This window comes from Polypterus senegalus, unplaced genomic scaffold (assembly GCF_016835505.1).
Source record: "Polypterus senegalus isolate Bchr_013 unplaced genomic scaffold, ASM1683550v1 scaffold_4923, whole genome shotgun sequence".
Lineage (NCBI taxonomy): Eukaryota > Metazoa > Chordata > Cladistia > Polypteriformes > Polypteridae > Polypterus > Polypterus senegalus.
Window position 1 is genome coordinate 32,180 of NW_024384445.1, and position 17,670 is coordinate 49,849.

The following is a 17,670-nucleotide window of genomic DNA, read 5'->3' on the forward strand; positions in this document are numbered from 1 at the left end:
CTTAAATGGCAGTTTATTGCAGGCAAAGGACATTAGATCTTCATTTCATTTCCATTTTAGTTTTCATGGTTGGGGCCACAATGACAAAATTCTCAACAGACAACCTTATCCCTATCAAATTCCTCCAGCACCTTCTAGGGAATTGTTGAATCAATAATGCCCCCAGGCTTGTCAAGGTATATAATCCAATCAGTGTGTCTTAAGTTTACCCCTTGGTCTTTTTTCAATGGCCTGGTGCAGCTCCTATAGAATGCATCCAGCATGTACCCGAAATTCCAAGACAACCTCAACTGTCAATTTTTGTTCCACAGAATGGGAAGTTCTACTCCAGGGTTCTCTGGTACTTTTCACCAAAGAGCTGAATTGCCTCTTTAATAACATGGATTTAACCTCTGTAAAATTGCTGCTGCTGCTCTAATTGGTTGGTCAATTTCATAATCACCTTTACTCCCACTCACGAACAAAACCCCAATATCATTGAACTTCTTCAAGTTGAGTAACTTACATTCAGTGAACAAGCCTGAGACTTGGGGGCATAAGTTCTTTTCCTAACTGTATACTCAGTCACAAACTTTTTTAGTTTGCACCAAAGATCACATGCTGATGAGGTCAAAAGTACAACATCAGCTGCAAACATAAGAGCTGCATCACTTATAGTATTAAATGAGTCACAGAAAGCAAAAGGGAAAGAAAACCTCAATAAGGTTATACAGTACATACCTATAGTTCAAGAGTGTGCTAGTCTAACTGTTGAACTAAATTTCCTTCTTCTTCTACCCTTCTTCCTACTCTGTCCTTTGGCTTGATGTTTCCAGGAAGACCCAATGAAAAGTGTAATGATGGTAGTGCTGAGCGTAATGGTATAATGTAATGGTATAATGATGGAAGTGCTTCAATGGAAGAAATTAGAAAAATGGAACAAATATGAAGAAAGTATTAGCAAGTGGTTGATGATAAAATAATTACAGATAACAGAGTTAATTTGTGACCTTCAAGATCATATTTATTCAGGAACCCACAAACAGCAAGGAGTCACAATTTTAATGTGTGTGCAAGAAAACAGGATCAATTGATTATAGTTAGTTCTAATAAAGAAACTTCCCACGCTTCTGTCTCTTCTTGGATGGATGAAAGAGAAAGCATAAGAAGATAACAATAAAACAATCTTAGAAACTTTGTTAGTTTAATCCAGAAAAAAATTATCATTTATGCTTAGACATAAACATTAAATTAGACTCAGACTATAAGAATAAGGTGAATTATCAATAAAGAGACACTTTGCCTAACTGTACTAGCCAAAACTACCCTAAAAGAAGCTGCAACCTATGTTATAATCTATATGATACATGTTTTGATTTTAATATTTTCAGTTAAGTTAAATTTTCTCATTAATTTATGTATGGGGTTGGCAGGGAAGGAGCAAAGTACCATGAAACATTTCAAATAGAATGGCCAGCACTTTCTACAATCAATCAACTCTGCATGCCAATGTGAAGAGACTGTGGCAGCTAGCGGTCAAAGACTATTTTATATGGTACCTGGAACTCTAAAATGTAGAAAATCCATTGTATACTTAAGAATGTGTGATGGTCTCAGTGAAATCCTATAATTCTTCTCTAGGACATGTCTTGGGCTACTGTTGGGACTGCTCCTCCACCTGTGTCCCAAACACATTAAATTCATATCTCCGTTTCTCCCTTCTGGTATCAGCTCCCTGCAACCATGGAAAAAATAGGGAAACCCTGACAGACTCACACCCTTTTGGGGTGGCTCAGCCCTCCATCCTCGTGGAGGGTGGTCTTCTGTCACACACGAGCTTTCCTGCTCACATGCTGCACTGTGCAGAGACCTGGCTCTTCTTTTCTAAGTCCTCCTTCTATTCTTGAGTATAGCGACTATCTGGGTCTCCATTTGTTTAAAGGGCAACTGTTGTCGGTATATGAGGCGGAGAGCTCTGAGCACTGGTATCAATAACCCGGACTCCTCTGCCATTTCCACATATACCGCACAATAGGTCATTACCCCCTTATCCCTTGTAGGGCTTGAGGTTACTTGGCACCTGGTACTGATTAATCATGGGGCCATTTCACACTGCAGTTCCACTGCATTCAGCTGTTTGGAGAGTCCTGTGCTGTGCCACCTCAGCCACTCATGCATCTTTAGCCGTCTTTTCCAGCCCGTCAATCGCCTTCCTCAAGCCTTGTAAACTCTATAATAGATCATGTATGGGCTAGAGCACTCTCTCCAACTCCTCTGTGCTCCAGAAATCACTAATTATATCGACTGGTGGCCATTTCGTGTTTTGTTCATCCCGACGGGAGCTACTGCACCTGCATGTTTCCTGCACTGCTTTAAGCAGGGTAGGTAAAGGCTCATAGTGGAGGTTCGCCAACCCCGCTTCCTCTGATGTTGCAGTGGGATCCTGCCACGCACCCTCCACTCTTTTACCTGCATCCAGGAGTGCGGCAAAAGCCTCCACAACTCCCATGGAAGTCTGGGGTTGTGAGACTCCAAACGATCCTCCTCCTCATTCTTATATTTGGAGTACAGCATGCCCCAGTCTTCATCGGCTGACAGCTCATTGCTTGCACTGCCGTCACTTCACGGATCATGGTGCTTCAGCCACAGACGTGGATCTGAGCAATTCCCATCTATAAAGTAGGTGTACGGGCTGGACATAAAATTTTCCCAGGGCATATGTCCCAGGCCCCGAAACCTACCTCTCGGATCCCAGCATCTGGAGCTTCTTTCTTCGGGTGGCCACTTTTTCTTGCACAATGCTCTGGGAGACACCTGCGACGGCGAGTACCCGGCTGCTTGATGCCTTCGGACCTCACCTGTCTGTCTTCTTACCCATCAGTAAGAACAGTGCGTCCGTGAGCCTCTTTACTGGACACTGCATGGGTGCTGATGCACAATCGTGTGCTGGTGTTGGTGCTAGTGCTGCTGTATCGGGATGGGCACAAGAAATTTTTTAAAGTGGGGCTCCTGCCTGCTGACAGCCAGGAAGTCCCATCTGGGATGCCACTTGTGAAAGCCACCAGGGGGCAAATCGCTCCCCAAACCCCAATACAGACAGGCTGAGAAACATGTTCAAAAGAGCACACCTTTATTAAGTTACACAATTAATTACATAATATTGAGAATATGCCCAAATTATAAGGAAGCAAAGTACACTGAATGCTGTTCACAAACCAAACCATACAATCTGATAATGCTAGATGTGTACTTCCAGGTGGCCCATAAACTTTTAGTTACACTCGATATTCCTTCTGGTCAGCCTTCTTCAGGGGAGAGCACGCCTTTGCAAAATTTCTTTTGTGTCTCTAAAGCTCATGACACACATTTTCTGAGGTCCTTCACCAACAAAACAGCTCAGACACAACCCCCTTGGTCTAGCATTTACTGTATTTTTAAATGATGCAATTCAGTCATAAGACTGGCCCTAATGGTTCTCTTCCTATCAAATAAAACTGGGGAGCAAAAAATTCTTTTCATAAATGTCCTGTCTCTTTAAACATTATACAAATATTAACCTAATTTTACAAATAAATACATACAAAATATTTGACAACCTATTTGCTAGATATTACTAATTTTTTACACCCCAAAACAGCTAACCATTACAGTGCCTCTCTTTTTAAGGCATTTTCCCTTAATCACAAAAGGTTAATAACTGTAATCATATTAAAGGGTGGCACGGTGGCGCGGTGGTAGCGCTGCTGCCTCGCAGTCAGGAGACCCGGGTTCGCTTCCCGGGTCCTCCCTGCGTGGAGTTTGCATGTTCTCCCGTGTCTGCGTGGGTTTCCTCCCACAATCCAAAGACATGCAGGTTAGGTGGATTGGTGATTCTAAAATGGCCCTAGTATGTGCTTGGTGTGTGGGTGTGTTTGTGTGTGTCCTGTGGTGGGTTGGCACCCTGCCCAGGATTGGTTCCTGCCCTGTGCTGGCTGGGATTGGCTCCAGCAGACCCCTGTATTCGGATTCGGCGGGTTAGAAAATGGATGGATGTAATCATAGTAATGACAGCATATACCCATGACTGTCAATTGACAGCCCATGGACCAAAAACAGCCTGTGTTCAATTTTCTATGGCCCAAAGTCATCTTTCTCTAATATATGTTTTCATTTATATTAAAATTATGTTGCATCTCTACACATCAGGTATCTGTAAAATTTGGCATCTACAGCAGGCCCAGCTCCAGGGGTTATTTACCTGTGTTGAGCCCCCCCAAATATTAGGTCAAGTTACTCCAAACATTGTGCCCAACTCAACCAGCATGTGAAGAGAGACAATGAAGCAATTGCTTCAGGCAACACTTCTGTCAGGTCAGCGATGTCATGAAAGTTTTTTTTTTTTTTATGGTAAAAATGCATCTATAAAAATGTGAAGAGTAGAATAATCAATTCATTCATGGTTTTGAAAAAAAGAGAATTGAATTTGCAAAGTTTGAATAAAAGTTTTAATGTAAGCACATTTAAGAGATGCTTATACTTGGAACTAAATCTTTCATAATTTAATCATATTCTACATTTGTGATCCTGTTGCTGTGTTGATTCTTTATTTGGACTTTTCCACATCTGTGTGTCCTGTGCTGCCTCATTTTGAGGATTAAAATTATTGTTATTGTTATTCTTGCTGATGGGCTAATATCTAATATAATAATAACAATAACTTTATTTGTATAGTCGAGAGGCACAAAGTACTTTACATGGAACCCGGAAAGCACAAAATAAAACAAATAAAAACTACAGCAAAGGAAATACGTAGAAATAAAATTAAATGACAAAAGCAGGTTAAATGATTTAAAATAACAAAATATAATCACAAACAAAATTAATCTAAACAATTGACAAGTCATATGGTAACCAGATAAAAATTAGGAAACATGTACATTAAGAAATACTATTCAATTAAAATATGTTTTTAAAAGAGAATTTCTATAGAATCAGCTTATCTAATGCTGCACAGTAAGCTGTTTCAAAGTCTAGCAGCTATCACAAAAATGCTTTGTCACCTTTGCAGCAAGTAGGCTTCGGTCTGACAACCTTAGGGGTCTCATTATTTGATATGATGGCAGCAATTTCATAAAATATTATGCTGCTACCTATTCTTTTTTGCCCCTTATTCCCAATTTTCATGATGGTTTGGCCCATGCTCATTACATTGTAAATATACTGATTATGCAATTTTGTAAAATTTTGTTAATTTCTGAAATTGGTTTAAGATGTCTGTCATGATATCAGCGGAAAGTCTATTGAGTTGGTACTGTGTGTGTTTAATTAAAAAGGGCAAATGCCTTTTACCTTGCAGGATAGTTTGAAACTGCCAGAGTATTTAGAGATACGCAAAGAGCGAAGTTGCTGATTTTCATTTCTCATTCATTTTCACATTGTACATTTTATTGTTTTTAATACCATTTTTGTGTGTTTTATTGTTTTAAAGGTCATCATTTTTATTGTCTTATTTTCCTTAAAATTGTATTATTTATTCATTTTTGTCCAATGTTCATAGAATGCACTACTTTGCAAAGCCTGTACAATAATAGATATCGTATGTAAATTAAGTGTACCATCTTGTGCCTAGAATTTATAGGGATTGGGAAAAATGGAAAGCAAAAATATTCTCAGCCTCAGCTGGCATTATGAACTGTATACTCTGGGTGTTGTGCTTACCAGTAAAAGTACACCTTTTCTAAAAATAATAATAATACATTTTATTTATTTGTAGGCGCCTTTCTAAACACTTAAGGACACAGAACAATAGATAAAACACAGATTATCAACAAAACTAAAATACAAAATTAAAATCAGACAGAGCAATTGTAATCAAAGAGAAAAATCAGTTTTAAGTTTAGATTTGAAAAGTGAAAATGATTCAATATTTGTAAGCTCCAGTGGTAGCGAGTTCCAGAGCTGGGGAGCAGAACAACTGAATGCTCTACTCCCCATAGTGGTAAGATGGACGAAGGAAAGTCAAGTGGATGGAGGAAGAGGATCTGAGGGTGTGGGAGGGAATGGCAACATGGAGGAGGTCGGACAAATATGGAGGGGCAAGATTGTGGATAGCCTTAAAAGTTAACAGAAGAATTTTGAATTGAATGTGGAACTTAACTGGAAGCCAGTGAATCTGCTGCAAAATGGGAGTGATATGGTGAATAGAGGGGGTTCTAGTAATGATGCGGGCAGCTGAATTCTGGAAATGTTGAAGCTTATAAAGATATTTATGAGAAAGACCAAAGAAAAGGGAATTGTAATAATCCAGACGAGAAGTGACAAGGCTATGAACGAGGATAGCAGTGGTGTGGGGAGTGAGGGGAGGGCGAATACGATTAATGTTGCGTAGGTGGAAATATGCAGACCGGGAGATGTTATTGATGCGACTGAAAGGATAAAGTCCTGTCAAGGATGACACCCAGACTCTTAACCTGTGGGGAAGGGGAGACAGAGGAATTATCAGTAACAAATGAAAAATTATCAGTTTTGGATAATGCTGATTTTGTAGCAATTAGGAGAACCTCAGTTTTGTCACTATTTAATTTAAGAAAATTTGAAAAACCAGGATTTGATATCTGCTATACAATCAACTAGCAAGGAGGGTGGAAAGGAAACAGTAGGTTTGCTAGTGAGAAAGAGCTGGGTGTCATCAGCATAAAAGTGAAAGCTAATGTTATATTTGCGAAAGATATTCCCAAGGGGAAGGAGCTAAATAATGAAAAGAAGGGGCTGATGTGCAGAGAATCTGAATTGGACAGGTGCTAAATTCAGATCAACAAGACATGAAGGCACGGGAGAGAATCTACTAAATAATAACACACTGCTGTGTGTGGGTGTTTGGTTCCTCTAAACAGTTTGATTGTCAGTTTGGTTTTGGTCTGACTGATCAGTTCATTAGTGTTGGCTCAGTGGTATGGATGAAGTATGACAAAAAAGTGTTAAAATGGAAAATTTCAACAACAAAAAAAAAGAATAACTTAGTGAGCAACATTGGACCACTAAATGCCAATGAAGCACAACCTAAGTTGCCTTCAAAGACAGGCGGGATTATTGATAAGAATATGAATGGTGTTTTCACAGCTGGCAATGGGGTGCTGCCTATCAAAGCAGTCAAAAGGTGGTCAGAAGGTGAGCAAGGTGCCCTTGAAATGATGAAGTCTGAGAAGATGACTTCAGAGGAACACCATTTAATGACATTCTTAGTGTCGGGCAAGAGAGAGGGTTGAGACACTAGTAAGTAAAGGAAAACCATAGGAGGATTGCTGAGGGTACACATAAGTCAAGAGATATCAAATATTTTAAAATTCGATTACCCGTCTTCAACAGGTAAATGGAGCTAGTGCATAAATAAATATTAATTCCATATTTGCCACTTCAGTTATACAGTACTTGAATTTTAGAATTAAACTGTGCATATCATGTCTAGTATTTAAAACTCATTGTGGTTTAACTTAATAAATTTAAAATCAAACTACAAGGTAAAAATGTTTTAGTTATTGCCTTATATATTCCATTATGGGATTAATTTAAAAAAAAATGCATCATTTATGTTTGCTTTAATAGCACGATGAAGTGACCAATCAGCAGTTAGATTGCTTTAACTTGCACCCTACCCTCATTTGAATGAGTGAGTTACAAGTGATAACAAAATCAATTAATTCTTAATAAAGTAGTATAGCTTGATAAAGGAATGAATGTATACATCTGAATGTAATGCAAAAACACAAGGTGTTTGTGACATTTGGAATTTGAATTAATTTAACTAGTCCATTAAATATTGCCCTTCAGCAAGTGTTCTTATCCGGCTAATGTTTCCTCCATACTGTAAACTGATGCAAACATAAATCTCACAACAGCTAACAAGCGTGAAGACAGAAAGAGAGTTGGGGGAAAGGCTCACTGGTGAAAGGAAGAGAAGACAGATATATCTAAGAAACTGAAAGTCCACAAAATAGCTTTTTATTCAGTCCATTTTATTTAAACAATTTAAACAATTGTCATTTCTATTTCATTGTTCTAAACATAAAGAAGCATCGTGAGATCACCATATAATAATGTATGAATGTATGTGTCTGTGTTTATTTATATATACCACTAGGAGTGCCAAATCTCACACACAAGTATCAACATCAACACAAGCCCCAGGTTTAAATAAATACAGTTGTAGCTTGGTATATGTCCTTAATCCGTTCCAGATCCTTGGATTTATACCATACAGGACGCATACCAAACACATTTTTTCCATAAGAATATCCTATTGTTATTGGCATATTATGCATTGATGGGTTGTATGTACCAATTTAAACACTGCTTAATACTAAAATACATAAATACAAAAGCAATTAGATGAAATAAATGAAATTTTAACCTCACTTTTACTTTTTAATAACATCTTTGTTTTTCAATCGTAGATACCGCCATTCTCGGTATACTGCATGGCAGCCATGTCCTGATAATGATCCCACCCTTCATACTTTTCTAACAATCAATTCAAATTACGTGAAAACACAAATCACATGAAAATTCACACAGAGTTATAGCTGGTTGTTCACTGAATGCTAGCACCATGTGATTGATGCTCGTGGGCAGTCGTGGCTTTAGTCTCAAGAGAGGTAAACAAGGGCAATGCAATGTTCTGTAGATTGAAGAAGCACACACCCAGAATAATGTTCTTCAATGCTGTTTATTTTGGAACCATGTTTAACCAACTCTCCATATAGTAAAGTTTTCTAACCATTATTCCTCCCTCGGCAGTCATATCGCCCTCAAAAGACAATCAACAAATCGAGCATAAAGCAATGGACAAAAGCATCATCGAACAAATCATATACAACAGGTAGCACGTGGGTTGTTCACATCGAATGCTCGCCACCGCCATACTGACGCCATGGGCAGTTGTGGGTTTGTCTGAGACAAGGGTAGCGGCGTAGTCGTATTCCAAACAAAGGTCGTATATCAAGCAAAATATTTCATGTCCAAACAGGATTTATACCAAGTTGTACTTATTCCAAAGCAGACGTATACCAAGGTATCGTTTGTAATTTTATTTAACAAAGTACTTTTCATGTTAACTTATTCCCAGTATTGTCCACCTTGGTACCCTTCTTTTCTTCCTTCTTCATCTCCTCTCCAGACAACCTTGTCCTTCTCTGCTCGACTCACTTCAGGAATATCAACATAGCTGTGGATGCCAGTCCATCCATGACATCCATCCGTCATTTTACACATTTATAATTCATATTGTTGTGTTTAGTTATACTGTGAAATGTGATGAATGTAGCCACAGTCAGATTCCGCAGCAAATAAAAGCAAAGAATTACAGGAAGTCAGGTAGCATGCAGCAACTTTTTTCAGTTATAATTTTTGTTAATCTTTTATTTTTGAAAGTTTACTCTTTTCTGTGTTTTCCATACATTTTTGACCTTGCTTTAATAACCTACAGCCAAATGCACCATCATACATCCAGCATCTTCGCCACCAATGTTCTATTTAAACACTTGACTGCAATGCATTAAGTTCCTCTTTCATAGATAAACATTACCAGTTAAATAACTTTTGGTACATGTATTTTCAAGACGCACAAGACAATGCAACTTTGTAAGAAGAAACTTTGTTATGGGCACAATTTGTAAAAAGCTGCCTTTTTCAAAGCTGATCCATGAATCTTTCTTAGGGAAGTTTATTGCGGCACGTACACAGACATCAAGAAGAATGAAAAGTTCCAAACAACAACATCTGCCATCCTCAGTACACGGTAACTACTCTACTTTCTCATTTCATTGTATTCTCAAATATGATTATTCTTTAATTTTATTTATCATGTAAACATATTAAAATTATTAGTTGCTCCGTGGATGTAACACACTTAAAAAAACAAAACCATTCCTAGTTTACATATTATTCAGTAATTTATTTTGCTTTTGATCTTATTTTCAATGAAAAGAGAAAGAGAAAGAAATTATCTGTTGTATAAATGAAGCAGGGCATTGTTTCATTGAACATTCTTCTTAATTTATGTTTTAATCATTTTTGAACATTTCTCATAACCACCTCTTAAGTCAACTCCCAGGTTATCTCTCATAAATCGGACATAAAATCATCTAATACTCATTGGTGCCTCATAGTCTTTTTTTGGAATGTTTGTTGGTTAAAGAGTCATTGCTTAACATTTTGATTGTTTGCCAGAGATTATTTCTTTCCACCTCTTAGCTGTACAAGGGAGAGCACACGGCCATTGTCTTCTCTTTTACACACTAATCCTTTACTTAGGTGAAGGGATGTAACTATTTTGAACAGTATGCATGTTATTATGGAAAGCCTGCTAATCCTTTAATTTTAATTTTAGAGTATTTTAGCTTCAGGAGTATTTAGGAGGGAGTGGGGGCATGTATAACTGCAAATCAGAAAAGGCTGGGACAGTATGAAAAGTAAACAACAAAAAATACATTGTTTCTTTAGCATTTATTTTTGACTTCTTTCAATTCAATGCAGACAGTATGAACCCAAGATATTTATGTTTTCTCTAGTGAACTCTATTCGACTTGTGAAACAACAACAACAACATTTATATTTATATAGCACATTTTCATACAAAAAAAATGTAGTTCAAAGTGCTTTTACAAAATGAAGAATAGGAAAAAATAGAAGACACAATAAAAAAAAATAAAATAAGTCAACATTAATTACTTCATAGAATAAGCAAGGTCTGATGGGCCAGGGTGGAGAGAAAAACAAAAAAAAAAAACTCCAGAGGCTGGAGAAAAAAATAAAATCTGGGGTTCCAGACTAAGTGAGACCGCCCTTAGTCCTCTCTGGGCAATCTACCCAACATTAATGAAACAGTCCTCTTGGATTTAGGTTCGCGAAGGACCTCGATGATGATGGTCATGAGGACTTCTGGAAAAACAGAAGAGAGAGTTGGGGTCAGGCACGGATTTTGGAGCCACTAAGGAATAGTTATTATGATGAATTGAATACAGAGTATCAGGATTAAGTTAAAGTGAAGTAGAAAGCCATGTTAAAGTAATATGTTTTCAGTGGAAGTTTTTAAAGTGCTCCACTGTATTAGCTGTCTGAAATTTCCCTTTGCCAGGCTATTATTCCAGATTTTAGGTGCATAACAGCAGAAGGTCAGCCTCACCACTTTCTTTTAAGTTTAGCTGGAATTATAAGAGACACCATTTGAAGATCTAAGGTTACGATTTGGAATATAGGTGTCAGACATCTTATATATAAGATGGAGCGAGATTACGAAGGCTTTATAAACCACTAGCAGAATACCTGAGGCTTATGAGTAGAAGAAAAAAAAGTTGTAAAGAAGGTATGAAAAAGAAAAAATTTTAAAAATAATGTAACATGATTGTTAATGTAATTGTTTTGTCACGATATGAGTGTTATTCCCATATCTATCTATCTATCTATCTACATATATATATATATATATATATATATATATATATATATATACTGCTCAAAAGAATTAAAGGAACACTTTTTAATCAATAGAGTAGTATAAAGTCAATGAAACTGCGGATATTAATCTGGCTGTTAAGTAGCAGAGGGGTTGTTAATCAGTTTCAGCTGCTGTGGTGTTAATGAAATTAACAACAGATGCAATTAGAGGCAACAATGAGATGACCCCCAAAACAGGAATGGTTTAACAGGTAGAGGCCACTGACATTTTTCTCTCCTCATCTTTTCTGACTGTTTCTTCACTAGTTTTGCATTTGCCAGTCAGTGTCACTACTGGTAGCATGAGGCGTATACTGGACACTATAGAGATTGCACAGGTAGTCCAACTTCTCCAGGATGGCACATCATCAGGGGTTATTTACCTGTGTTGAGCCCCCAAATATTAGGTCAAGTTACTCCAAACATTGTGCCCAACTCAACCAGCATGTGAAGAGAGACAATGAAGCAATTGCTTCAGGCAACACTTCTGTCAGGTCAGCGATGTCATGAAAGTTTTTTTTTATGGTAAAAATGCATCTATAAAAATGTGAAGAGTAGAATAATCAATTCATTCATGGTTTTGAAAAAGAGAATTGAATTTGCAAAGTTTGAATAAAAGTTTTAATGTAAGCACATTTAAGAGATGCTTATACTTGGAACTAAATCTTTCATAATTTAATCATATTCTACATTTGTGATCCTGTTGCTGTGTTGATTCTTTATTTGGACTTTTCCACATCTGTGTGTCCTGTGCTGCCTCATTTTGAGGATTAAAATTATTGTTATTGTTATTCTTGCTGATGGGCTAATATCTAATATAATAATAACAATAACTTTATTTGTATAGTCGAGAGGCACAAAAGTACTTTACATGGAACCGGAAAGCACAAAATAAAACAAATAAAAACTACAGCAAAGGAAATACGTAGAAATAAAATTAAATGACAAAAGCAGGTTAAATGATTTAAAATAACAAAATATAATCACAAACAAAATTAATCTAAACAATTGACAAGTCATATGGTAACCAGATAAAAATTAGGAAACATGTACATTAAGAAATACTATTCAATTAAAATATGTTTTTAAAGAGAATTTCTATAGAATCAGCTTATCTAATGCTGCACAGTAAGCTGTTTCAAAGTCTAGCAGCTATCACAAAAATGCTTTGTCACCTTTGCAGCAAGTAGGCTTCGGTCTGACAACCTTAGGGGTCTCATTATTTGATATGATGGCAGCAATTTCATAAAATATTATGCTGCTACCTATTCTTTTTGCCCCCTTATTCCCAATTTTTCATGATGGTTTTAGGCGTCCATGCTCATTACATTGTAAATATACTGATTATGCAATTTTGTAAAATTTTGTTAATTTCTGAAATTGGTTTAAGATGTCTGTCATGATATCAGCGGAAAGTCTATTGAGTTGGTACTGTGTGTGTTTAATTAAAAAGGGCAAATGCCTTTTACCTTGCAGGATAGTTTGAAACTGCCAGAGTATTTAGAGATACTGCAAAGAGCGAAGTTGCTGATTTTTCATTTCTCATTCATTTTCACATTGTACATTTTATTGTTTTTAATACCATTTTTGTGTGTTTTATTGTTTTAAAGGTCATCATTTTTATTGTCTTATTTTCCTTAAAATTGTATTATTTATTCATTTTTGTCCAATGTTCATAGAATGCACTACTTTGCAAAGCCTGTACAATAATAGATATCGTATGTAAATTAAGTGTACCATCTTGTGCCTAGAATTTATAGGGATTGGGAAAAATGGAAAGCAAAAATATTCTCAGCCTCAGCTGGCATTATGAACTGTATACTCTGGGTGTTGTGCTTACCAGTAAAAGTACACCTTTTCTAAAAATAATAATAATACATTTTATTTATTTGTAGGCGCCTTTCTAAACACTTAAGGACACAGAACAATAGATAAAACACAGATTATCAACAAAACTAAAATACAAAAATTAAAATCAGACAGAGCAATTGTAATCAAAGAGAAAAATCAGTTTTAAGTTTAGATTTGAAAAGTGAAAATGATTCAATATTTCTAAGCTCAGTGGTAGCGAGTTCCAGAGCTGGGGAGCAGAACAACTGAATGCTCTGCTCCCCATAGTGGTAAGATGGACGAAGGGGAAAGTCAACTGGATGGAGAAGAGGATCTAAGGGTGTGGGAGGGAATGGCAACATGGAGGAGGTCGGACAAATATGGAGGGGCAAGATTGTGGATAGCCTTAAAAGTTAACAGAAGAATTTTGAATTGAATGTGGAACTTAACTGGAAGCCAGTGAATCTGCTGCAAAATGGGAGTGATATGGTGAATAGAGGGGGTTCTAGTAATGATGCGGGCAGCTGAATTCTGGAAATGTTGAAGCTTATAAAGATATTTATGAGAAAGACCAAAGAAAAGGGAATTGTAATAATCCAGACGAGAAGTGACAAGGCTATGAACGAGGATAGCAGTGGTGTGGGGAGTGAGGGAGGGGTGAATACGATTAATGTTGCGTAGGTGGAAATATGCAGACCGGGAGTTGTTATTGATGTGGACTGAAAGGATAAAGTCCTGTCAAGGATGACACCCAGACTCTTAACCTGTGGGAAGGGGAGACAGAGGAATTATCAGTAACAAATGAAAAATTATCAGTTTTGAATAATGCTGATTTTGCAGCAATGAGGAGAACCTCAGTTTTGTCACTATTTAATTTAAGAAAATTTGAAAAAACCAGGATTTGATATCTGCTATACAATCAACTAGCAAGGAGGGTGGAAAGGAAACAGTAGGTTTGCTAGTGAGAAAGAGCTGGGTGTCATCAGCATAAAAGTGAAAGCTAATGTTATATTTGCGAAAGATATTCCCAAGGGGAAGGAGCTAAATAATGAAAAGAAGGGGCTGATGTGCAGAGAATCTGAATTGGACAGGTGCTGCAATTCAGATCAACAAGACATGAAGGCACGGGAGAGAATCTACTAAATAATAACACACTGCTGTGTGTGGGTGTTTGGTTCCTCTAAACAGTTTGATTGTCAGTTTGGTTTTGGTCTGACTGATCAGTTCATTAGTGTTGGCTCAGTGGTATGGATGAAGTATGACAAAAAAGTGTTAAAATGGAAAATTTCAACAACAAAAAAAAGAATAACTTAGTGAGCAACATTGGACCACTAAATGCCAATGAAGCACAACCTAAGTTGCCTTCAAAGACAGGGATTATTGATAAGAATATGAATAGTGTTTTCACAGCTGGCAATGGGGTGCTGCCTATCAAAGCAGTCAAAAGGTGGTCAGAAGGTGAGCAAGGTGCCCTTGAAAGGATGAAGTCTGAGAAGATGACTTCAGAGGAACACCATTTTAATGACATTTTAGTGTCGGCAAGAGAGGGGTTGAGACACTAGGATACAAAGGAAAACCATAGGAGGATTGCTGAGGGTACACATAAGTCAAGAGATATCAAATATTTTAAAATTCGATTACCCGTCTTCAACAGGTAAATGGAGCTAGTGCATAAATAAATATTAATTCCATATTTGCCACTTCAGTTATACAGTACTTGAATTTTAGAATTAAACTGTGCATATCATGTCTAGTATTTAAAACTCATTGTGGTTTAACTTAATAAATTTAAAATCAAACTACAAGGTAAAAATGTTTTAGTTATTGCCTTATATATTCCATTATGGGATTAATTTAAAAAAATGCATCATTTATGTTTGCTTTGATAGCACGATGAAGTGACCAATCAGAAGTTAGATTGCTTTAACTTGCACCCTACCCTCATTTGAATAGGTGAGTTACAAGTGATAACAAAATCAATTAATTCTTAATAAAGTAGTATAGCTTGATAAAGGAATGAATGTATACATCTGAATGTAATGCAAAAACACAAGGTGTTTGTGACATTTGGAATTTGAATTAATTTAACTAGTCCATTAAATATTGCCCTTCAGCAAGTGTTCTTATCCGGCTAATGTTTCCTCCATACTGTAAACTGATGCAAACATAAATCTCACAACAGCTAACAAGCGTGAAGACAGAAAGAGAGTTGGGGGAAAGGCTCACTGGTGAAAGGAAGAAGACAGATATATCTAAGAAACTGAAAGTCCACAAAAATAGCTTTTTATTCAGTCCATTTTATTTAAACAATTTAAACAATTGTCATTTCTATTTCATTGTTCTAAACATAAAGAAGCATCGTGAGATCACCATATAATAATGTATGAATGTATGTGTCTGTGTTTATTTATATATACCACTAGGAGTGCCAAATCTCACACACAAGTATCAACATCAACATAAGCCCCAGGTTTAAATAAATACAGTTGTAGCTCGGTATATGTCCTTAATCCGTTCCAGATCCTTGGATTTATACCATACAGGACGCATACCAAACACATTTTTTCCATAAGAAATATGCTATTGTTATTGGCATATTATGCATTGATGGGGTTGTATAAAATAATTTAAACACTGCTTAATACTAAAATACATAAATACAAAAGCAATTAGATGAAATAAATGAAATTTTAACCTCACTTTACTTTTTAATAACATCTTTGTTTTTCACAATCGTAGATACCGTCATTCTCGGTATACGGTATGCAGCAGCCATGTCCTGGATACGCATTCCACCTTCATACTTTTCAACAATCAATTCAAATTTACGTGAAAAAACACAAAATCACATGAAAATTCACACAGAGTTATAGCGCGGGTTGTTCACTGAATGCTAGCAACTGGCGTACTGATGCTCGTGGGCAGTCGTGGCTTTGTCTCAAGAGAGGTAAACAAGGGTAGTGTAATGTTCTGTAGATTGAAGTAGCGACACACTCAGAATAATGTTTCGAATGCTGTTTATTTTGAACCATGTTTAACCAACTCTCCATACAGTGTGCCTTCTAAACCACACCCCTCCCTCGGGCAGTCATACGTCTCAAAAGACAATCAACAACCGAGCATAAAGCAATGGACAAAAGCATCATTGAACAATCATATACAACAGGTAGCACGTGGGTTGTTCACTGAATGCTTGCCACTGCCATACTGACGCTCATGGGCAGTTGTGGGTTTGTCTCGAGACAAGGGTAGCGTGTGAGTCGTATTCCAAACAAAGGTCGTATATCAAGCAAAATATTTCATGTCCAAACAGGACGTATACCAAGTTGTACTTATTCCAAAGCAGACGTATACCAAGGTATCACTGTAATTCTTTATTTAACAAAGTACCTTTTCATGTTAACTTATTCCCCAGTACTGTCCACCTTACAATTCTCTTTTCTCTTCCTTCTTCATTCCTCTCCAGACAACCTTTGTCCTTCTCTGCTCTCGACTCACTTCAGGAAGACCATCATCATAGTCAGGATGCCAGTCCATCCATGACATCCATCCGTTCATTTTACACATTTATAATCTATATTGTTGTGTTTAGTTATACTGTAGAAATGTGGATGAATGTAGCCATTAGTCAGATTCGCAGCAAAATAAAAGCAAAGAATTAACAGGTAAGTCAGGTAGCATGTAGCAACTTTTTCAGTTATAATTTTTGTTAATCTTTTATTTTTTGAAAGTTTGATTTTTTCTGTGTTTTCCATACATTTTTGACCTTGCTTTGGTCAGTCCCATAGCCAAATGCACCATCATACATCCAGCATCTTCTGCCACCAATGTTCTATTTAAACACTTGACTGCAATGCATTAAGTTCCTCTTTCATAGATAAACATTACCAGTTAAATAACTTTGTACATGTATTTTTCAAGATTTAACAAGACAATGCAACTTTGTAAGAAGAAATTTTGTTATGGGCACAATTTGTAAAAAGCTGCCTTTTTCAAAGCTGATCCATGAATCTTTTCTTAGGGAAGTTTACTATGGCACGTACACAGACATCAAGAAGCAATGAAAAGTTCCAAACAACAACATCTGCCATCCTCAGTACACGGTAACTACTCTACTCTTCTCATTTCATTGTATTCTCAAATATGATTATTCTTTAATTTTATTTATCATGTAAACATATTAAAATTATTAGTTGCTCCTGTGGATGTAACACACTTAAAAACAAAACCATTCCTAGTTTACAGTATATTATTCAGTAATTTATTTTAATGCTTTGATCTTATTTTCTTCAATGAAAAGAGAAAAGAGAAAGAAATTATCTGTTGCATAAATGAAGCAGGGCATTGTTTCATTGAACATTCTTCTTAATTTATGTTTTAATCATTTTTTGA

At 36.6% G+C, this 17,670-nt stretch overlaps 1 protein-coding gene across 1 annotated transcript in view; it reads left to right on the forward strand.

Moving 5' to 3' along the window:
• Positions 1-17,670, forward strand: part of LOC120521957 (polymeric immunoglobulin receptor-like) — a gene marked incomplete at its 3' end in the record, with an annotated part of 74,344 nt that overhangs the window by 31,964 nt on the left and 24,710 nt on the right. The window contains exon 4 of the mRNA XM_039743221.1: positions 17,300-17,381. Within this exon, the coding sequence (XP_039599155.1) occupies positions 17,300-17,381 (82 nt within the window). The remainder of the gene's footprint in view (positions 1-17,299; positions 17,382-17,670) is intronic.